At 38.7% G+C, this 22543-nt stretch overlaps 2 protein-coding genes across 8 annotated transcripts; both read right to left on the bottom strand.

Moving 5' to 3' along the window:
- Nucleotides 1–6818: 6818 nt before the first annotated feature.
- Nucleotides 6819–12108, bottom strand: LOC122869815. 5 transcript variants are annotated; one of them, XM_044183139.1, is made up of 7 exons: nt 11827–11933; nt 10778–10919; nt 10269–10610; nt 10046–10087; nt 9847–9957; nt 9673–9707; nt 6819–7036 (listed from the first exon to the last, which is right to left on the bottom strand). In XM_044183139.1, the coding sequence occupies exons 2-7, from the start codon at nt 10821–10823 to the stop codon at nt 6893–6895; spliced, it is 720 nt and encodes a 239-aa protein (XP_044039074.1). In that variant the 5' UTR covers nt 10824–10919; nt 11827–11933; the 3' UTR covers nt 6819–6892. The 5 variants fall into 5 exon arrangements, with proteins under 5 accessions (XP_044039074.1, XP_044039078.1, XP_044039076.1 ...); XM_044183143.1 differs by lacking the exon at nt 11827–11933 and adding an exon at nt 11946–12106 and having other exon boundaries at nt 6870–7038; XM_044183141.1 differs by lacking the exon at nt 11827–11933 and adding an exon at nt 11946–12108 and having other exon boundaries at nt 6898–8126.
- Nucleotides 12109–15221: 3113 nt separating this feature from the next.
- LOC122869827 lies at nt 15222–21245 on the bottom strand. 3 transcript variants are annotated; one of them, XM_044183163.1, is made up of 6 exons: nt 21115–21245; nt 17174–17515; nt 16937–16978; nt 16671–16781; nt 16475–16509; nt 15222–15990 (listed from the first exon to the last, which is right to left on the bottom strand). In XM_044183163.1, exons 1-6 carry the CDS (start codon nt 21158–21160, stop codon nt 15889–15891), a joined length of 678 nt encoding a protein of 225 aa, XP_044039098.1. In that variant the 5' UTR covers nt 21161–21245; the 3' UTR covers nt 15222–15888. The 3 variants fall into 3 exon arrangements, with proteins under 3 accessions (XP_044039098.1, XP_044039097.1, XP_044039099.1); XM_044183162.1 differs by lacking the exon at nt 21115–21245 and adding an exon at nt 17655–18006; XM_044183164.1 differs by lacking the exon at nt 21115–21245 and adding an exon at nt 17655–18006 and having other exon boundaries at nt 15929–15990; nt 16480–16509.
- Nucleotides 21246–22543: the final 1298 nt, after the last annotated feature.

Raw genomic sequence — 22543 nt, forward strand, 5'->3', positions numbered from 1 at the left:
TATTACACACATATCCAGCAGACATTTTAACTGAACGCTTATGCATTCATTGGAGTAGCTGTTGACACATCACTCCATAGAGGTTTAACCCGACTGTCTGTATTATGTTGAGCCGTAGATATGTAAGTGATAAAACACAAACAGTGTCCTGATATTTTACTAACAATATGGTTGAGGTTGTCTGCTGATCATGATATTTTCCACATCAGGACCCTTCAGAGTGTCTTATCATGTGTAAATATATATATATATATATATATACATATCATGTCCAGTTACCACAGGCAAAATCAGAAAAATCAGCTGTGGTTATATTGTCATACAATTTGTGGTTGTTTTTGCAGTCTACTTAACCCCTGGTTAGCCAAGTTTCATGAGTGAGAGAAGCATAACTGGTAATGTAGCATGACACAGACTATTGTGACCTACAGTTTTATATACCTCGATCAAGAGTTGTGACGAAACCAGAAGGAACTATGGTTTTTACGAGTCCTATTATAAAACTTTAAGACATAAATTTGTTTTTTGTGTTCATGTTATGTTTTGCAATTCAACACACAGTTATTTGTTCATCCATGGGATTTGATCTCATGCTTCAGCAAATCTCTAAATATACATCAAAGCCAGTAAATTTCAAATTAAAATCTTATTCTCATGTAATGAGGAAAAATATTTATATCTTTTGTTAACCTGAACCTTAAAAATATGACATTGTGCTGGACTGAAGTAACGTCAGTCGTAGTATTGTAAAACATTTTTGAATATATTTTAATTGTAATTCCCACAGTTTTCCTAAGAATGCCTTTAAAAATCTGCATTTCGTTTGGTATTTTATAAACTGCTACAAATGATCTAAATAAGGATAAATTAAATTAACTTGTGCAGTGATGCTAATTCAATTCAATTCCATTTTAATTATATGGCGCCAATTCATAACTAATGTTATTGCAAACCCGCTACAGTAGCTCAAAAAAGTGCACATTGGCATTATGTTTGCTTGACCATAATATACACACAATAGAAGTTGATTAAATGATTGTGTCAATAATATCAATTTAAACCTTACTTGGCCAATGATAGTTATTGGATCAATGTTTGCAAGGCTTAGTAGGTTCAAATGCATCTCACAGTGGCGATGGATGGGAACTTCACCTGCTGTGGTTTTGCTGTGATCTGTAATGTCTTAAAAATGTGCAGCTTTTAGCAGAGCAAATGCTTTGATATGAGACTGTGCAAGTGTCACCTTGCAGCGGGCATCTTTTCACAAGAAAGCAGTGATGTGAGTTTGTGTGATTATTCAGTCTGTAAGTGTGACCCGTGATGAGGTGAGCTCTGACACAGTTAGAGATTGAGTTTCCACTAACAAGATGCTCAACAATCACATTTCTACAAATACAAATACAAAAATATCTTCACTTTATAAAGTTTATTATTCTTGAACATGAAGGCCTGTGTTGTGTGTGGTCATGATGCAGAGAGCTTCTCCTGGTTGAGACCTTATTAATGATACAGATATTCAATTCAATTCAACTTTATTCATATAGCACCAATTCATAACAGAAGTTATCTTATTGCACATTTCCTATAGAGCAGGTCTAGACTGTACTCGTTATAAAATTATTTATAGAGACCCAACAATTCCCACCATGAGCAAGCACTTGGCGACAGTGGCAAGGAAAAACGTCCTTTTAACAGGCAGAAACCTTGGATAGAACCAGACTCAAAGGTGGGCGGCCATCTGCCTCTGCCTTGTTAGGTTTCGAGAAAGAGAGAGGTTTTGAGAGAGAGAGAGAGAGAGAGAGAGAGAGAGATTTTGAAAGAGAGAGAGAGAGAGGTTTAGAGAGAGAGTTAGACAGAGGTTTAGAGAGAGAGAGAGGTTTTGAGTGTGAGAGAAAAGAGGGTGGGGAAAGGGAGGGGGGCACAATGCAAATACCACCTAGAAATTTTAAAATAATATAATGGTAGTGGTAATATTTATATTTATAAGTTAATAATAATAGGAATGACAGTCATAGGAATAATAATGACAATAATAGTAACAGAGCCAATAACAACAACTGTAGTAGCAGTTGTCTAGCAGGAACACGGGGACTGCAAGTGGCCCCCAATATAGATCCAGACTCTGCAGCTCTGGAGGTAGAAATACCTGCTGAAAGTGACAAAGGTAGAGAGGAGAAATTAAAGTACAAACCATGTAAAAACAAAGGTAGTTCTGGATTTATTCTTCACTTATCAACTGCAGTGCTGCTCAGTTATAGCACTGACTGAGAATGAGCACACTAGACTGTCTGCGGTAATTTTTTCCCACTCGTTAAAAAGATCTGCCTAACCCTACCATCCAGTAAGTTTGTATTTCTAACAGTCCTGCTGTAAGACATTTTTGGAGCCCCCTGAATGACTGAAATGTATGGGATTTGTGAAATGGCCTTTCAGACATTTGATACAGTATGTGGTGCAACGGTCCTGGATCAGGGCTACATTTTAAGTTGGCCTCTGAGTCTTTCTAGTTGCAGAATTAACAAGGCTGAGTTTCCACTGCTTTCTTGTTGTTTGATGGAAAATCAATGCTGCATCTTTCAGAGTCCAGATTCTGCAAATTAGAGTGAGGTAATTATATTAAATATATGAGCTTACCATATTTACATATAACAATTGACTAATCATGAGCTGAAGTGATTTAACTAGCTTGTACACTATAGAACATATAAAAGTAAATCTTAAAAATGGATTGACATGTTATCATTGTGGATTTTCTTCTTCATTAGCAGTTAAGTGACAGTCTGATCTGGTACTTATTCATAAAAGCTGCCATTAATACTTTTTTTTTCTCAATTATTTTTTCGGGCATTTTTGCCTTCATTTGATAGAGACAGCTGCAGTAAAGGGCAGGAGGTTGGAATCGAACCCATGCTGCTGCAGTAAAGACTCAGCTTTGAGCTGCCGGGGCGCCCCTGTTAATACATTTTGATTACTAAGCAGGAAGTTTTTGATTTAACCGTGATACTGACAACAGGATATTGACAAGATGATGTGCAAAAGCAACATAAATAAAATAGAGGGCAGCACTCAAACAGTACCTGTCTGAAGTTGCCTCATTTTGACAATGATGACCTTAGTGAGAACAACAGTCACACCGCTCAGAATCACACTCATCAGGTTTATTATTTCACCAGGCTCCTCTACAAGAAAGATGATTAGATTAGACTCTCTGCTTTTCTTTTGAACAATAAACAAATGGCTTATTTTGTGCATATTTTTGAGGAAACTATTTATTATCCTTTACTGGCTTGAGATCTGGCTAATAATAAGGTGGATAAATGACCATCAATTGACAAATTCTAATCTGTATAATAAATCTTAATGAGACGCAGAGAGAACGTTTTAGCCTCCTTCCAAGTCGTCATGAGGTTCACCACTGCCTTTACAGATGATGATGAAAAAATCATATTTTGACAATATTCCATCATATTTTAATCATGTTGAAATAACACATATGTTATCCTTTGTGTTAGCAGCTAAATGACACTTGACAACATTCTCACCTTGAACTTTTAAATAAGTTGCTCTGACAATTACTGGGTATCTGTTTATGTAAAATCCACAAAAATACAACCCAGAGTCCGAAAAATCCACATGATTGATTTTTATGGAGACAGTGGAGATGTTGGATGTCATTTCAAATTTGCCATTTTTAACTCCATTGCAGAATGAAGCGGACTCATTAGAATTGTACATGGAGGAAATACATCAGGACTGATTTCTGTTGGCCAGTGTGAACCAGATTATCTGAGTGGGAGAACTGGAAAAGTTGGAGCACAGCAGTGTGACTTGCTGACCAGACTGGACCTCCACAGTCTGAGACTCAGAAACTGAGACAGAGATCCAGCCTGAAATAAACAGCAGAGAGATTTAGTTCTCAGCTGATAATGCAACAAACAGATAACAATGCCCCTAAACAACTGTAGCAGCAACTAGATTCAGTTTTGCTTGTGGTTATGAAACTAAACACAAGTTAGCCATGAAGCACATTTTACAAATAAGTCAATGCTAGTACTTGGCTGCAGAGAAGTAAAGCTGTTATTATAGTAAAGCTCATCATTGTGTGTATGATCGTCGTACTGCAATGGAGTTTAAAATCACTCAAGGAGGTTTAAAGAGGAAGTGAGGTTTTTCTGTGTTTATCTTGTCAGTCACTGACCACACAATAAGCTACTATTCCACTCACACATAGTGTTCTATTTATGTGGCAGCACAAGCAGCGATATGCCAGGTTGGCTGAACCTGAGATCTACTTTGCCTGCCTGTTTGGTATTTTAGTACTCACTGCAGCTCACATGGTGCAAACATATAAGAATAGACATGAACAGATAAGGGTTGCATTCACATGATCCAGTGCAAGTCGAGGTGTATAGTAAGTATCTTGGTTGAAAATTGGGCCTAAGACTGAGAATAGACAACTGAGAACCAAGTCTTTTTCTGGGGCAACGCCACTCGTTATGTTGTGGACCAACTGTTTTGAATGGACCTCAGTTTATAATTAAATCACTAGCTGGATCACTAGAAAGCATCTAGAGCCATCTGCCTGGGCAGCCACGTGTGGCATGATAACGGTTTCACGTGGAAAATACAAAACACAGTATTTCAAATCTGATCACAAGTAGTTATTAGACTGCTACTGAATACCACATCACTACAAACCAGTTACACGCTGCTGTCTGCTCCTGTAACCAACTCAGTAAATAATAATAATTCAGTTTACAGAGGAAGACACTGTCATCTGGCTGTACAAGTACGAAGCTGCACAAGGCCTGTTTTCTGCAAGCAGGGTGTTGATGTATAAAGGTGAAAGGCTGTGAGTGTGAGGAAACTGGTTAGTGTGGTCTGTAAAGAAGGTAATGGTTTGAGAAGAGATAGATTTACAGCTGACGGGATTCTAACAAATTGCATTTCTACATATACAATTTTTTTTTTTGTATATTTTCACATTTTAAGAGAAATTAGTAAAGCTTTTGTGTAAAAACTTTTGTGTGAAAGTAGTAGAGCTTTTGTTGCCTGTGGTTTCATTGCAGAGAGCTGAAGGCGAGTCCTCCTGTGGCTTTTGGTTTGACTGACTTTCACCACAGTGGAAAATGATGGGGGGGGGGCATTTTCTACATTAGTGAATGTTTCTAAACTAGTGATGTGTACGTCACTTTCTCCTCCCTCCCTGTAGACTCTCCCTAATGTAGAGGCCCATCACTTCGTCAACGTTACAGAGGCAATTAAGCCAGTGTTCTCCGCTTCATATCAGGTTTTATTTATAAAGGATTTGACTTTATTCTCACAGAGCTTTGATCTAACAGGCCTCGATCTTCAGCTCAGTTGTGCTCACACCACACTGTGCTTTCTCTTCCCGCCAAACAAGTGATGTGTACGTCGCTCACTCCTCCCTGCTTTCACACTCTCCCTATAAGGACATTTGACAGTCATCAGTGTCCTTTGCTGGCTCCTCCTCCATCAAACCACAAACGGGTTTTAGTTTTTCTTATCTTTAGATTACGATCAACGACAAACAATATAAATAAGACGGAGACTGAGAGCAGGAGAGAAAGAACCATGTGAGAATCAAAACTAGCACTACCACAAGCAATAAAATAATATATTTACCTTAATGTTGAATCTTTTTCACAAAATTAGATTTTAGACAGATTGGTCTTAATTCCTCCCATCTGATACTCTACACTTACTATACTGGATATTTGCTGGAGCAAGAATGAACTGCTGTTTATGTGTGCACCTGTTGAGAAATAAAAGGAGGACTCGCCTCTTCTGCAAACAGGCATTTGTATTTCTCTCGTCTTAGACTGAAAGTAATGGTATCAATTGTAGAGATCCTTTGAGGTAAAGTCTAATGCAGGCTACATGACCTTTGCCACAATTTGCCTGTTCCAATTTTTTAGATCTGAGACAAAAACTCTCATGTTGGCATGGAATTCAGTGGTGACTCCATAACAACATAAACAATGTTCAACATGGCTTCGAAGAAGGTGAAAATGGGCCCTAGTGTCGTCTGGAGACAAGAGATGGAGGATACAGGGATGTTTGTTTTTTGTCTTAACTCTCTCCTTTTACATGCTGTTTGTGTTTTTGATCATATTGTTATACATTAAGCCAGGAGAGAGAAAACAGTTGCTGGTATGTTCAGGATACCAGTTACTTTTTTCAGCCGTCATGCTTGTGCTATAGTGAAATGAATTCACTGACCATCATTAGAAACTTGATAGATGAGAGTGTGACCTGAAACTATGGCTGAGTATGTTAATGCAGATGTGTATTCTGGAATAGAACTTTCTTGAAGTTTGAAGGCAGATGTTGATGTAGCTTGTGAAGGTAAAGTAGTTAAATAAGTTTGTGTAAAGTTGAGATTGACTGATATCTTTTTCAAAGTAACATCACTCTTGGTTTTTGAAAACAGCAAGTCATTTGATATTTGTGGTCAAGTCTGAAATCTTATTGGTGGAGACTTTATTTTTCACTCATACAGACAATGTCACCACAGGGTGCTGGTTTACTCCATCGTTTCTTTTTTTTACTTTGCTACAAAGCTTTGTCTTTAAAGGCCTCGTGACTTTCATGTCAGTTGTGCTCAGACCGCACTGTGCTACCTCTTCCTGTGAAGTGATGTGTATCTCACTCACTCCTCCCTCCCCCTGACTGTCAAACTTACTCACAGGACGAGTCAAATGGTCTGCCATCAGTGTCCTTTGTGGCTCCTCCTCATGAAACATCAAATATGTCCTTGTTCCTCTTAGTCAAACAAAGAAAATGCAAACTGACCATGAATATAGGAACTTTATTAAAATGTCCTTCTGCTGAGTTGCAGCAGTTTAATATGATAAATCATCAGTCACACTCAGAGTTGCAGTTCCAGTTTCTTCCTGCTGGCAGCATAAATAACATGAGCTTCCACTTCCCTCTCTGATGCAGGCCTCCTGCTTCTTATTGCTGTTGAATACAAAGTCAGTGCTGCGTCCTTCAGGTCATCAGAGTCCAGATTCTCTAAACAAAAGTATTTACAGTCACATCTTACACAGCTGAGTCGGTGAGAAGAAATAAAATATAAATTACCCGAAGTGATTCCAGCAGCTTTTAAACCATAAAACCTAAAAGAATAAAATTTGACCTTAATTTAACCTTAATCTTAATTCCATGTCAGAATTGGATTCACCTCTCTCTGTTGTGGATTCTGATTCATTATCAGCTAAAAGACAGAAACAGTATATCTGGTCAGTTAACTGAAACATTGCAGTTCATGAAATTTTCCAAACAAGAAGCTTTGGATTTTTTGATCATATTAAGATAACTTAATAAAACAAAATATAAAACAGCTTACAACAAGGACCTGCCTGAAGTTTGCTGACGTTGGCAGCCATACCAGTGTCAGTCACAGCAACCCAGTATCATATGGGCTTGTTTTTCCATGAGGATTTTCTACAGGAGATATTATTAAGTTAGACTCTCTGTACAGTACTTTATCTCTAGTGGCTTAAGCGCTGACTAATAGCTAAATGGACAGACCTGACTCTGTTATTTGATGAAAGCTGAAACAGCTCATCCATAAATGCCACAGTGAAATAATTTTAATGAGAGGAAAGCAGACTCTAAAATTCAGACTAATGATAAATACAATCTGTTATTGATGTTATTTTTACAGCATTACATCACAGTCCTTACTTTGCCAGTGTCTAACAGAGCAACTTAAAATCCAATACATAGATATACAATTGCACAGAAGTTAAAATATAGGAATAAAATATAATATTATGGTAGACAGGTGTACAGTAATGGTAATATGTATAAACTGTTAACAGGTTGTGCAGTTATGTAGTATAAATGAAAAGCCATCCTGCTTATAAGTTCATCCAGCTTATTATCCAGAGACTGGACATTTGCTAAAAGAATACTCAGTAGAGGAGGCCGGTATGCACGTTACCTCAGCCTGACCAGGACCCGGCCTGCGACCCTTGTTTCCTTCATTCTGTTTTCCAGGTGCGCCAACAGGTAACCGACGCCATGGATATTCCTTATTGTTGGTTGATCGTGGTGAAAAAGTGTCCACCAACGATCTGATGTGCAAAAGTTGATCTCTGTCATATTGTATGATAAGGTTCACATGGGTGGCACGCATGTTGTGAAAAAGACAACAATAAATAACAAAATAACACAAGAAAAACTCAGTTGATGGCACCATGTTTCCACATCTCATCTACCAGCACAACTCCAATGTGAGAGATGCGCGACAAAATACACTCCAAAATTCAGCCAAAGGTCGTGTGAGGCGTCAGCATTCAGAATTAGCCAGATCAAGTGGGTAAGTTATAGTCAATTTAATAAGAAATTCCTTCTTTGTGTTACTTTGTGTTACTATCCCTCAACTGTGGATCAGCAAGGAAACACAGTGGTTTGGAGGGCTTTAAGCCAACATGAAGGAAAGGTGTGGTGAGACTGTTTCCTCAACTGCTGTTTCCAAATTCAGGAATGAGCTTTGAACCTCAGCTAACATTTGGTGTTTTACAGCCACAAGCTAAAGTTGTAATTCTGTTTATTGTATTGTGATACAGAGATTGTACATTTTTATAATTGACTTTTTTCAAACTAACTGGTGAGTGTAAGGCTCAAGAAACACTGAAAGAAAATAACATTCACTGACTGCAGAGTTTTCTTGCCTGCAGTGGGCAACATCAGCATTACCACATCTTGTCATGCACTGATCGCGGTTTTAGAGGTGATCATTGTTTTGTCGTCTCAGAAGGTAAACTCTTTTCATCTTTTTTACTTCGCTCTCTTTGAGAACAGTGCAGTCACATTGCAGCACTCCCTCACCCCATCTGAATGCTAGAAGTTGCAACTGTCCTTTGAAATACAAGTATTGTTCCTGAGAGAATAATTTCCCAGATAAATGGGTCCTAACAGCTTCGTTAGGATCTGTGCTGCAGCATGGTGTCTTCAAGTGCTACACAAGTCTGTCACTATCAAATGTAAGATAAAAACAAGTCATATTAACAATAATAGTTTTATTTGGTGTGTTTTGTGGCTAAATTGTGAAAGAAACACACTGGTGAAAACAAAACCCAGCGGAAGGCCAGTCTTCCTGTGGTCAGACTTGTCTTTAGGCTGATTCAGTTTTCTTACCACACATACATGTTCTTTTCAAAAAACACAACCAGGGGCTAGAACTGGATGGCTGCGGTATTTTTCTTCCCCATTCCAGTATAGACACACAGTCTATTAAGTCAGCATTTAAAATATCCACTTTCTGTATTGATGTACTCTAATTATGTCTTTAAAAGAGGGATAATAATTAAAACTCAGCACTAGGAAGAAGACTGCACTTTTTTTGTCGTATTTTTGGCAAAGTGATGATAAGTCTTCCTGTCCACCACACACACAAAAGCACAACTGCAGATTAATATGATAAAGCATCAGTTCCATTCTGAACAGCATTCCTTGTTGCCTCCTGAGCCTATCTAGTAGCAGAATACACAACATTCGGCTCCACTTCAAAATTCACTGCTGCGTAGTTCAGGTAATCAGAGCCCAGATTCTGATATTTTGAGAAAAACTAAATAATAAGGGTAAGATGTAATTTTAAATGATGAAACAAATAAAAGTAAATTATAACACTTGGTTCACCTCACGCTGTTGTGGATTCTGTTCTTCACTGGCAGCTGAATGACAGAGACAATACGTCGAATCAGGTGACAAACATGAACATTTGTAGTCTTTGAACATATTCACACAACTTTAGGGAAGTGACAAAACAATAAACCAAACACAACATAGAAAGAGTAGCTTTAATTAAAGTACCTGTCTGAAGTTTCCTGTTTTTAACAACCAGACCAACGACGACCATTACGAGGAAAACAGTCAGACCGCCCAGGATCACACTCATCAACATTGTTATTCTGTCACACTCTGCTAAAAGAAAGATAAAATAATTACACTCTATTTTCGCTTCACTGGCTTAAAAAGTGTACAATGAAAGTAATCTTAAAGAGAATCTTACATTTAGACTTTGTGTCAACGTCTTCCTGAGATTCATCACTGCCTTTTAACAAAATTAAGATACATTTAATCTTGATTTTACTTGGAAAAAATAGTGTCACACTCCTTTGTCATGACAATGATTAAATAGCCACATATGTTCTTATAGGGCAATTATTAAACTAGCAAACACAGAAAAACATAAACAGAAGAATTGACACCACAGGATTTTATAATAATCTTACCTTCAACATTTAAATGTATCACACTTAAAATTGACCGTCCTGCTGTGTAAAATCCGCAGAAATACAGCCCAGAGTCAGAAAAATCCACTGTCTTAATTTTAAGAGAGACAGCGGAGGTGTTGGATCCCATTTCAAATTTTCCATTTTGAAATCCATCAAAGTAGACAGGACTGCTGGTAGAGCTGATCATAGTGGAAATGGAGCTGGCCTTGGTTCTGTTGACCACTCTGAACCATAATGCCAAAGAGTCAGATTCGGGCGTCTTAGAGCACAGCAGCGTGGCTTCTTCACCAGGCTGGACATTCACAGTCTGAGACTCAGAAGCTGAGACAGAGATCCAGCCTGAAACAAACAGCAGACGACAAGAGACTTTTTTCAAAGTAACATAAAGAGAAACAATACCTCATAATTAATGTAATGATAAGTAACTCATTTTAGTTCTGCTGGTTTAGAGAATTCAACAAAGTTTGCAAAGAAGTTGATGAGAGTTATTCAGTGGCAGTACTTACTGATGCTGCAGAGAATCAAAGCTGTTATCAAGGTGAAGTTCATCATTGTGTGTATGACTGAAGCTCTGCAAAGTCTGTAAGTCAACTGTGACCAGGAAGGTTGCTCTCAATGTTTTTTTCCGTTTTGTTTCTCTTCTTGCCCCTAAAACGGACCACACAAATGTAAAAGTTTATGTCAAGGAGTATTCATACTTCAGGTTATTTGATAAAATCTAATCTTGGTAATGTTCCAAAAGCAGTCCAAGGATATAGAAGAGATATATCAAAGCATTTAATAAAAGCATCAAGTCTCATCCAAACAAATCCTGTGAATGTCAGGATATTTCATGCTTAACCCTGTAGACCCCAGTGGAACTCGAGAATGTTGCTGCCGTTCACTGAGAACCCTCACTTAAATGAGGATTTTCCTACTCAACCCAAACAAACAGCTCTATCTCAAAAACGAAAAAGAAAATGACAGTCGCAAGTTGTGCTCATTTTGAAAAACACAACTTCCTCTTTAATCTATACCAAATATGTGGCCTGTGTAGCTGTTTAGACTACGAGATTGATTTAACACATAACACAAAAAAAACACCAGACAAAACAACAAATAGCACTAAAATTTATAAAGAGCAATTTCCTTTAAGTTCTCAATGTATCTTCCTCACAGACTTTTATAGCATATATAGCATATAACCACCCCCTATTTTTACTGAGGAGAAGGCCTACATGAAATGATTAGATAATTATGCCAAACAATCAAACCATTCAATGAGAAATGCATCTCAGTCCACCTAAAAGAAGAGAAAGTCACTTCAGCTCAACTTTATAATGAATATGTGATCCTCAACATTTCTCTCCGTTTGCTTTGTGAGTCAACATTCAGAGTCTGATGCTTCCCTGGATAACGGGAGGCTTTCAGAATTAAAGAGAAATGTCCCACGCAGCAATGTTAAGAACAAACAACAGACATGTGGTAGTAGGTAGCGTCTTTGGCAACTTATATAAGAACAAATCGCCGAATGTATATGTGGAAAAGTCGCCGCGACCCGGTCAGTCCTCCCTACCGACTCTTCGGACCACTGGGCCCCGGAAACAGCGTCCGTCTCCGGGAGGGAGAGCTGCGTAGGTCCCGCTGTTGACGGTGATTATGTGATGTGATTTTGAGCAACAAACTTGAACTCACAATGTCTGTGTCGCTTTTCTCCACAATGCACTGTGGGTTAGGATCTCTCTCACAGCACAATCATACGGCATCCATAAGATTAAAGAGACGGGGACGCTTAGTTTAGCTTTTCAGCCTACAAGTGGAAACTCGGTGGAAATCCGCAAAAAAATCAGAGCTCTCAACGTTATGATGTTTATTTCCGGTTTCGGTTATTGACGAATACTTAAAGTATCTACAATACAGAGCTCGGGGCTTTATTTCCGTGTTTTGATACACTGGGAATGATTTTAAAATGACATATAGAACGGGCGCTCCGTGGCCTGGAGGGTTTTAAAGAAAGTGTCTGGACTGACTGACTGAATAACAGCAAGCTGCACAAGTTGAGGTCATACTCATGTTAATGTTAAGACACAGCAAAGTGCTTCATGTCTAGTTGTACATCAGATACAGTTGGAAACAAGTGCTTCCAAACAGGCCCAGGGGGAAACAACATAAAGGTAACTGCAATCTTAAATCATCTGATGCATGAAACATGAATATTTTGTTAAAGCCGCTCCATCCTTTGATTTAAATGTCTTTTTGTCTACAGACAGTTGACTTGGATCATTTATTGTTTTTTTTCTCAGTATGGCATCCTCTAGTGTGGGTGTAGAATGTAAAGGTCGGTGTTGAAATTGTAATTAATACTGTACATATTCACAGCAGGCTAAGCACTGTTGCTGTTGCTTCCATGACATCCAGTGGCTCCCTGTATACAGTCTATGGTCTGTAGATTACAGGTTATTGAAATGGCACCATCGTATCTTAAAGAGCTGATAATACCTTGTTATCCGTCTAGAACACTGCGCTCCCAGGATGCAGGGTTACTTGTGGTTCTTAGAGTCTCCAAAAGTAGAATTGGAGCCGGAGCCTTCAGCTATCAAGCTCCTCTCCTGTGGAATCAGGTCCCAGTTTGGGTTCGAGAGGTAGACACCATCTCCACATTTAAGAGTAGGCTTAAGACTTTCCTCTTTGATAAAGCTTATAGTTAGGGCTGGCTCGGGTGAGACCTGAACCATCCCTTAGTTATGCTGCTATAGGCCTAGACTGCCTGGAGACTTCCCATGATGCACCTCTTTCCTCTCTCCTTCTCTCCCTCTCCATCTGTATGCATTATTATCCCATTACTGCATGTTACTAACTCGACATCTTCTCTCTCCCGCAGTTTTGTGCTTTCTCGTTTCTCTCCTCTCTCCTTCTGTCGCTTTCAGCAGGTATTTCTACCTCTGGAGCTGCAGAGTCTGGATCTGTGGTTGTGGGCCACCTGCTGTCCCTGTGTTCCTGCTTGACAACTGCTACTACAGCTTTTGTTATTGGCTCTGTTAGTAATACTGACATTATTTTTCCTATAGCTGTCATTCCTATTATTACAGATTTATTCATATTAACACTACAATTACTATTCTACTATTTAAAAAAAAAAAAAAAAATTCCAGGTGGTATTTGTATTGTGCCTTGAATTGCAGAACTATATGCTTTCATGAGGAGTGGAACTCATACAAACACAGCATAACCTGTATAACTTGCATGATTCATTTAAAGGTGTATCCATAAGAAAATAGAGTTCATGGAGCCAGTGTACAAGTTGCCTGGCTGAACCAGCTTGAATCGCCCCTTTTAAAGTGAGCATATAAATGAAATGCAGGCTATACAAGCATTCTACAGGCAAAAGATCCACAATCCAGGAAATATCCAGAGTCGGCCCTCTTCTCTGTCCTTTGCTGGGATCAGAGAAATGGCTCCCTTTTAAATGACGTCCTGTCATATTTTAGCCACATCTCTCCTCATATCCTTGTGTGCTCTATTGTAGCTCTCCCCTCCCTGTGTTCCTTGTCAGTCCTCTGTTTGTCTCTTGGTGTGTGTATGTGTGTGTGAACTGGCCTGGGAGGTGCGCTCTGGTTTTTTCCTCCTGCTGCTGATCACCGGCACACCTGATGTTCATCACCCACTCAAGCCTCACAGTATATCTACCCGGCTCCACCATTCAACCAGCACACTGTTGTGTTACCTTTGCTACGGCCTAAAGCCTGGCCCAGTTAAGGTTCCAGTTGCTCCTGTTTGACCTTGTCTGTCTCTGCTCCAGATTTATTCCCTGCCGGTGATCTCAACACTCTCGTCACCGCCTCCACCCTCTGAGCCCTGCTGGTTCCCCCACGGCCCGCATCGGAAAGTTCTCCCACCGGCTCCAGCTGACTACACCTGCCTCGCCCGCTCTGGAGGTGCATTCATCTACAAGTGATCTTCTATAGTATTTAAATTAAAGACTGTCTGAACTAACGATCCAGTTGTCCCTCTCGCTGTGTCCTGCTTTTAGGTTCCTTAGATCATGTAAACCTAACACATCATGCAGCTGGACAGAGTGACTGCTGCTTCTGAGAGGGCATGCACGTTTCTTTTACCCTAGTGAAAGGTGGTGGAAGGCGCTGCAACTGAAGTGAGGAGCCCAGCCGTCATGTGCATTTTATCACTATGGATAGTTGCACAACTGATGCCATTCTTGAAAAAAGGCTCACACGGGGTGTGCAGCTAGTTGTGGTTAAACAGCTTTATGGCAGCAAAGTGGCTTCTGAAAATCTCCTGCCAAGCTTTGAGACCTCCCTCAAGATACAGATACCTCAGTGACAAGCACAATTGGTAGGTGGGTGTCACATACTGTGTATGTCAATTGTTATTTTGCTCAGTCTGCCCCTCTTTTCCCTGCCTGCTTGTCAGTTCCAGTTTTGTCTTTCACAGACAAAACTGGGGGGGGGGAAAGATCAGGATCCAAAAAGTGTTCAGCAAACACAAAATAGCTATAATAATGTTTCTCGTCCAGCGAGTTAAGACCTTAAATTAAAATGAAAATTCACGTGAAAAGCATCTTCTTGTGGCAACAGCAGTTACCATAGAGAGAGACGTGATGTTCCTCCCTTCGTAAACGAGTTACTGTGGAATGGCAACGGGCAGTGTCGAGCGCTTTATAGAGTTGGTGTCGTCATAGCTGTGTAGCTGTGTGCTGAGATTTTACGCGCTGTCTCGTGCGTCTCGTCCAATAGGAGTCCGTTGTTTAGATTCAAGCGAGATCTTGTGTTGGGTTCAAAGTTCCCATGTCAATTTCACATTCAGGTGTGAATTAACAGCTGTGTCGACTTGGTGCCTTCCTATTGTCTGTTCTTTGTTTCTCAGTCAGGCCGCTTAGTGAAGGCTTTGGCCTTTCCAGGTAGGCCTGTCTTTTGTCCCTCACATGTGGTAAGGTGAGGCCCAACAAGTGTTTCTCTCCACCTTTGCTGATTTATCATGTTGTGCATTTGTGTTGCAGTCACCTGTAACCTATTTTTCCGCCTGATAGCTGCTGCCTGAGTTTTTTTTTTTTTTTTTTACTGCTTGCCTGTTTATGACCTGTTTGCCTGCCTTGCACCTCTGGATTTCTTGGCTTGTTTGGACTGCCTTGTTGTGCCTGTGTGGTTTTCCAAAGCTTCTATGCAGCTCTAAAGACTTTATATTTTTCCATTATATTTACTACTTACTCTCACATTTTATTTTTAGAAACCTTTGATCTAACAGGCCTCATGACTTTCAATTCAACTGCGCTCAGACCACACTGTGCTGTCTCTTCCTGTCAAACTGGTGATGTGTACCTCAATTACTCACTCCACTGCTGCAGACCTCCATCTAACTCTCACTTTAAGACAATCTGGACACTCCTCCATGCCCTTACTGGCTCGTCCTACATCAAACACCAGTCATGTGTGTTTGCTCAATAGACTGAGAGAACGGAAATGCTGATTATAGCTCTGCAGTATGAAGACACTTGCAAATGAACAAACATTGGATCTTTATTACAAAATTTAATGTTTTTGCATGAGTTGCTATTGCTCTCACCAGCAAGCCATACTAAAGCCCAAAGCATATTAATATCATCAGTTCCAGTTGCCTCCTGAGTCTATCTGGTGGCAGCATAAGTAACATTTGGCTCCAGCTCTCTTCTTTTTGCTTTTGGTCGAAATGCCACTGCTGCGTAGTTCAGGTCATCAGAGCCCACGCTCTGTGAAAAGATTCGACATGATTTCAATTCCCACAGTATAGCCCAACAGATACTGGATATTAAATAAATATTAATTAATATTGAAATTTGGCCAATATTTATATATAAATACATTCGATTAACAAACGTTTCTGATATGTCTCCCTTAAATTTATTATGTAAAGGATTGTGATAAAGATATTAACTGAGCAGGACATTTCACAGTTGAAAAATAAACTTGTTAGTGCTCTCTAATGGACAAAGTAGACACGGTTTCCAAAGTACCTCAAAAATCATTTTGGCTTTTCTTGACTGCAATTGCTTGTTACTTATCGGCCCATGTATACGCAATACAAATATGTACACATATGTATTGATATATAGAAATACGCCAATATTTCAGGGACAAGCTACAGTAATATTAGCTGATACAATATTCTGTGTTTTTTTCGGTCAGGCTCTATCAAACAATATACATATAAGTAAGTGTTAAAACTGAATTCACCTCACTTTGCTCTGGATTCTGTTCTTCTTCATCAGCTAAATGACAGAAACAAAATATCTGGTCAGTTCATTGATCATTTGGTCTTTGGTAAACCAGGAGTTTGGCATTTGGCATTCTAGCATATTGATGCAGTTGTAAGAGAATTTCCAGTGGCAACAAAACCAAATATAAGTTAGGCAGTAGCTCTGAAAAGTACCTGTCTTAAGTTTCCTCTTTTTAACAACCAGACCAATGATGACCATTACAAGTAAAACAGTCAGACCGCCCAGGATCACACTAGTCAGCTTTTCTTTTCCGTCAGACTCTTCTACAAGAAAGATCATTATATTAGACTCTGTTTTTCCTTTTGAGACTTGAGACCTGGCTAAAATTAAAATGGACGAAACTGAATTTAGCTGAACTGTTTTACCTTCAAACATTTGATAATCTGCACAATGAAAGAAATATTTGTGAAAATCTTACTTTGACACTTGCTGTCCACATCATCATGTGGCTCATCGCTGCCTTTTGATAAAATTAAGATAAATTTAGTCTTGATTTTAAATTTGCAGATTTACATCAAAATTATGTGAAGCCATTTTGTTGCATACATGCTGATGTTTTAAGACAATTATTAAAATCTTTTTTGCAATATAAGCAGAAAAAACATAACCAAATAATGGGAATCAAGAGACAGAAAAGACTTTACAATGCTCTTACCTCTAATGTTTAAATGTATTACACTGAAAGTTGGACGTCCATGAGCATAAAATCCACAGAAATACAGTCCAGCGTCAGATAAATCCACTTGTTTGATTTTGAGAAAGAGGGTAGAGATGTTAGATCTCATTTCAAATTCTCTGTTTTCATATCCATCACAGAATTCAGCATTGCTGTTAGACTTGTACATAACAGAGATACAGCTGATGTTGGTTCTCTGGACAAGTCTGAACCAGAATGTTACAGCGTCATATTTGGAAATGTTGGAGCACAGCAGTGTGACTTCTTCACCAGACTGGACCTCCACAGTCTGAGACTCAGAAACTGAGACAGAGATCCAGCCTGAAACAAACAGCAGACCACAAGAGACTTACTTGTTATAAAGTAACATGGTGGTAAACAATATCTCTTAATAAAAGTTAGCAAGTGAGTAATAAGTCAATAAGTTTGAAGTTGAGAGTAATACAATGGCAGTACTTACTGAGGCTGCAGAGAATGAAAGCTGTTATCAAGGTGAAGTTCATCATTGTGTGTATGACTGAAGCTCTGCAAAGTCCGTAAGTCAACTCTGACCAGGAAGGCTGCTCTCAATGTAAAGAGGCGGGTGTTTTTTTTTTTTTTTTTGGTTTCTCTTCTTGCCCCTAAAACGGACCACATACATGTTTGTTGAAGTAAAAGTTTATGTCAAGGAGTATTCATTATTCAGGTTATTTGATAAAATATATAATCTTGGTAATTTTCCAAAAGCAGTCCATAAGCATATAGAAAATATATATCAAAGCATCTACTGGAAGCATCAAGTCTAATCTTCTCAAGTCAGGATATTTCATGCTTAAAGAAAGTGTCTGGACTGACTGACTGAATAACAGCAAGCTGCACAAGCTGAGGTCATACTCATGTTAATGTTAAGACACAGCAAAGTGCTTCATGTCTAGTTGTACATCAGATACAGTTGGAAACAAGTGCTTCCAAACAGGCCCAGGGAGAAACAACATAAAGGCAACTGCAATCTTAAATCATCTGATGCATGAAACATGAACATTTTGTTAAAGCCACTCCATCCTTTGCTCTTAGTGCACTTTTGTTAATGGGAGTGCATCAGAAACTTAAAAAATATTGATAAAAATTCTCCCTTTTTGCAAGTGATGATCTGAAAATTGTGTATTTCAAAGCTGATCCAAAGATTTCTGATCCTGAAGATTTGGATACATAATGACATAATTGTTGTACTTGCATTTTGCTAGATATGACATGCTTTACCGATCTTTTGCGGTAACATTACGAGCTTGAAGTTACTGCAAAAAGGTTAGTTTGTATCGTAGCTAAGTGGTTAGCATTACTAATTAGCGTTTTTTACGTGTCTGCTTTGTGGTTTTCAGTGATGTTAGGTTGATGTTATTACAAAAATATTAGCTTTTGTCATGGCTCGGTAAACTTAGTAATCACTAATGTTAGTTAAGTAATAAAACCATTTTGCACCCTGGATTTCCCTTAAATTTTCCTATTAGCTTTCAAAGTTAGCCTGTCGAAATCACTAAACAATGTTTCAGCATATATTTTGTATCTGCTTGTTCACACGCTTCATTGAAGCTATATATACTTATATTGAGTAAAATATTCAAACCCAAGATACCTTTTTTATGGCTGCACCAATGTCTTGAGCATAATTTTATACGCATTTCCATGTAATTCAGCCTGATATGTTTGGTATCTTTGGAGGTTCCGCGGGTTTGAACAAATCTTGACTGCATTTGATCCCGCATTAGGAACCTTAGGGTGAAAGTTTAATTGGGCTGCTCCTCTACTAGCACACCTGTCACCTGTGCGTGTAAGATAGATAACGCTAACAGTTACATTTATATTAATGCATAAGATGAACACTGCCAAATTATTAGAAAGCTATAGCTTGTGTAGCTATATGGTGATATCAGGGCTGTGGTGGCTCTGTTGTATTTTTGTAAGTGAGCAATGACGTAGGCTAACATGAACATTCATTGCTGTCTTCAACCTTGAACTTGAAAAATAAAACCCAAAGTCACAGGTCTGCCTGCTCTCCTGCCTAATATCTCTTTACCGGACTTTTGTCGTCTTCCTTTACAGCTCCAATTCCCAGTTGTGTCCCTGTCAGTCCCAGGACTGTGTCAAGTTCATTGTATTACTTACCATGCACTATGTCTATGTTGAACAATCAGTTTGGGCCAAACAGCATAGAGAGTTTTTGATGTCACTGCTGTGTAGTTCAGGTCATCATAGCCCACATTCTGTAAAAAGAGTATTTACAGTCTTAATGCGGTGACTTGACATGATTTTAATTCCCACAGTATAGCCTGACAGATATTGGATATTAAATAATATTTGGTATTTATGTTTAAATATATTTGATTAACAAATGTTTCTGATACCCCTCCTTTAAATTTGTTCTGTAAAGGATTGTGACAAGATATTTACTGAGCAGGACATTTCACAGTTGAAAAATAAACTTGGTAGTGCTCTCTAATGGACAACGTAGACACAGTTTCCAAAGTACCTCAAAAATAATTTTGGGTTTTCTTGACTGCAATTGCTTGTTAATTTTCAGCCCATATATATGGAACACAAATATATACATATATGTGATTACATACAAATAAACCAATATTTCAGGGACAAGCTACAGTAATATTAGCTCATACAATATTCCGGCTGTTTTGCGGTCAGATTCTATCAAACAATATACATATAAGTAAATGTTAAAACTGAATTCACCTCACTTTGCTCTGGATTCTGTTCTTCTTCATCAGCTAAGTGACAGAAACAAAATATCTGGTCAGTTCATTGATCATTTGGTCTTTGGTAAACCAGGAGTTTGGCATTTTTCCAGCACACTGACACAACTAAGGATATTTCCACTAGTAACAAAACCAAATATAAGTTAGACAGTAGCTCTGAAAAGTACCTGTCTGAAGTTTCCTGTTTTTAACAACCAGACCAATGATGACCATTACGAGGAAAACAGTCAGACCGCCCAGGATCACACTCATCAGCTTTGCTATTCCGTCAGACTCTTCTACAAGAAAGATCATTATATTAGACTCTGTTTTTCCTTTTGAGACTTGAGACCTGGCTAAAATTAAAATGGACGAAACTGAATTTAGCTGAACTGTTTTACCTTCAAACATTTGATAATCTGCACAATGAAAGAAATCTTTGTGAAAATCTTACTTTGACACTTGCTGTCCACATCATCATGTGGCTCATCGCTGCCTTTTGATAAAATTAAGATAAATTTAGTCTTGATTTTAAATTTACAGATTTACATCAAAATTATAAAAGCCACTTTGTTGTATACATTATGTTGTTTTAAGACAATTATCAAAATATTTTCTGCAATATACACAGAAAAAGACTGGGTAATGGGATTCAAAAGTCAAAAAAAGACTTTACAATCCTCTTACCTCTAATGTTTAAATGTATTACACTGAAAGTTGGACGTCCATGAGAATAAAATCCACAGAAATACAGTCCAGCGTCAGATAAATCCACTTGTTTGATTTTGAGAAAGAGAGTAGAGGTGTTAGATCTCATTTCAAATTTTCCATTTTGATATCCATCACAGAATGAAGCATTGCTGTTAGACCTGACCATAACAGAGATACAGCTGATGTTGGTTCTCTGGACAAGTCTGAACCAGAATGTTACAGCGTCATATTTGGAAATGTTGGAGCACAGCAGTGTGACTTCTTCACCAGGCTGGACCTCCACGGTCTGAGACTCAGAAGCTGAGACAGAGATCCAGCCTGAAATAAACAGCAGATGACAAGAGACTTACTTGTTATAAAGTAACATGGCGGTAAACATCTCTTAATAAAAGTGATTAATAAGCAAATAAGTTTTACATTGGCTTAAACATACAATAATAAACTTAGCAATGAAGTTGAGAGTAATTCTATGGCAGTACTTACTGAGGCTGCAGAGAATGAAAGCTGTTATCAAGGTAAAGTTCATCATTGTGCGTGTGACTGAAGCTCTGCAAAGTCCGTAATTGAGTCTGCCCCAGGAAGGGTGCTCTCAATGCAGAGAGGCGGGGTGTTTTTTGTTACTTATCTTGTTCGTTAAACTGACTACATAAAAGCTTTCAGGAATATGAGTGCTAACGTAAACATTTAGCCTCATGGAGATGATGAGAAGATGCCGTCTGTTTATTTCAATTCCTATTCATGTCTGGCACATACGCCAAAAAAGTTTCTAGCTTCCTGGTTTACTTTGGGAATATGCGGCCCACTGAATATGTGTGGTGGTGTTTCTCCGGCTGGCACTGCCGGCGAGTTCTTGCTCTGTCCAAAGACTACATTACGATGACGTCATGGATGTTTAAATCGCTTTTCTCGGCTCAAGGAAAGTTTTACAAATATAAAACCTCCATGGATCCAAAAATTCATAATAGAAATAATTGACCTTGTTTGCAGTTTGAGATGTCCTGTCAACACTTTTCCAGATGTCTCTTTTATAATGGTGGCCTATGGGGAAAATTCTTTTTGGGCCATAGGGGTTGCAATACCATGGGTGACCACTGGAAAAAATTGAAAGCAAGGCTAAGTGGCGGCACCGTATCTAGTTCTTATTATACATGCATACTTTATCCCCGTATTTAAATGATATGGCGTCTCCCCCTCTCTCTGATGGCCAGCTTTTCACTTCTCCTTTCAGTGTAGCCAGAGTTCCGGCTTAACTTGTAGTGAATTAACTGGTGATATTTCCGAGCGTGAGGCAGATGTGTACAGCAGAAATACCATCTGCATTTTTTACCAATCATCATTTAGACTCACCAAAAACAAATCCTTAACATCCAAATGTTTTTGTTGCCGGGCTCATATTTGTGTCATGATCATTTTTAATGTGTTTGTACTTTCCTACAGCCTAAGTGAAACTGTCTGAGGTATTTGTTGACGCCCAACTCAAACGCAGTGTGGAGATTGCTGTTGGCTGTGGCAGCGTGCGGTGCGCCCGGATTAACTTGTGATACAGCATTTTACCATCGATCATGTTTTATATTCCAATCGACTCTATTTTTAAAAATTGTCTTGTTGTCAGTCTCATATTTGTATCATATATCATTATTAATCTGATGTCAAGTTGATTTGAGAACAGTTTATACTTTCATACAGCCTATAAGTGAAACAGTCTGGAGCGCATGTTTACACCCAGCTCGAACGCAGCGTGGAGTTAGATTAGTTAGTCAGATTAACTTGTGATATAACATCTGTATCTACCATCAATCACAGGTGTAGAAACTAAAATTGCTAGGGAGTGATATACTCTATACTGTCATGGATATGCCAGGCTCTGCCGTCTGCCAATGAAGCACACCTGCTCCCTATCATACTCCTGCTC

This window comes from Siniperca chuatsi, linkage group LG22 (assembly GCF_020085105.1).
Source record: "Siniperca chuatsi isolate FFG_IHB_CAS linkage group LG22, ASM2008510v1, whole genome shotgun sequence".
NCBI classification, from domain to species: domain Eukaryota; kingdom Metazoa; phylum Chordata; class Actinopteri; order Centrarchiformes; family Sinipercidae; genus Siniperca; species Siniperca chuatsi.

Excerpts from the sequence above, each read along its gene's own strand:
- LOC122869827 (XM_044183163.1), bottom strand. The coding sequence starts at position 21,160 with ATGATGAACTTTACCTTGATAACAGCTTTCATTCTCTGCAGCCTCA. Across the intron at positions 17,516-21,114 it reads TTTCATTCTCTGCAGCCTCA|GCTGGATCTCTGTCTCAGTT; the intron begins GTAAGTACTGCC and ends TGTTTGTTTCAG. Across the intron at positions 16,782-16,936 it reads TGTGGACAGCAAGTGTCAAA|AAGAGTCTGACGGAAAAGAA; the intron begins GTAAGATTTTCA and ends TCTTTCTTGTAG.
- LOC122869815 (XM_044183139.1), bottom strand. The coding sequence starts at position 10,823 with ATGATGAACTTCACCTTGATAACAGCTTTGATTCTCTGCAGCATCA. Across the intron at positions 9,708-9,846 it reads AAACAGGAAACTTCAGACAG|CTGCCAGTGAAGAACAGAAT; the intron begins GTACTTTAATTA and ends TCTGTCATTCAG. Across the intron at positions 7,037-9,672 it reads AGAATCCACAACAGCGTGAG|AATCTGGACTCTGATGACCT; the intron begins GTGAACCAAGTG and ends TTTTGTTTAGAG.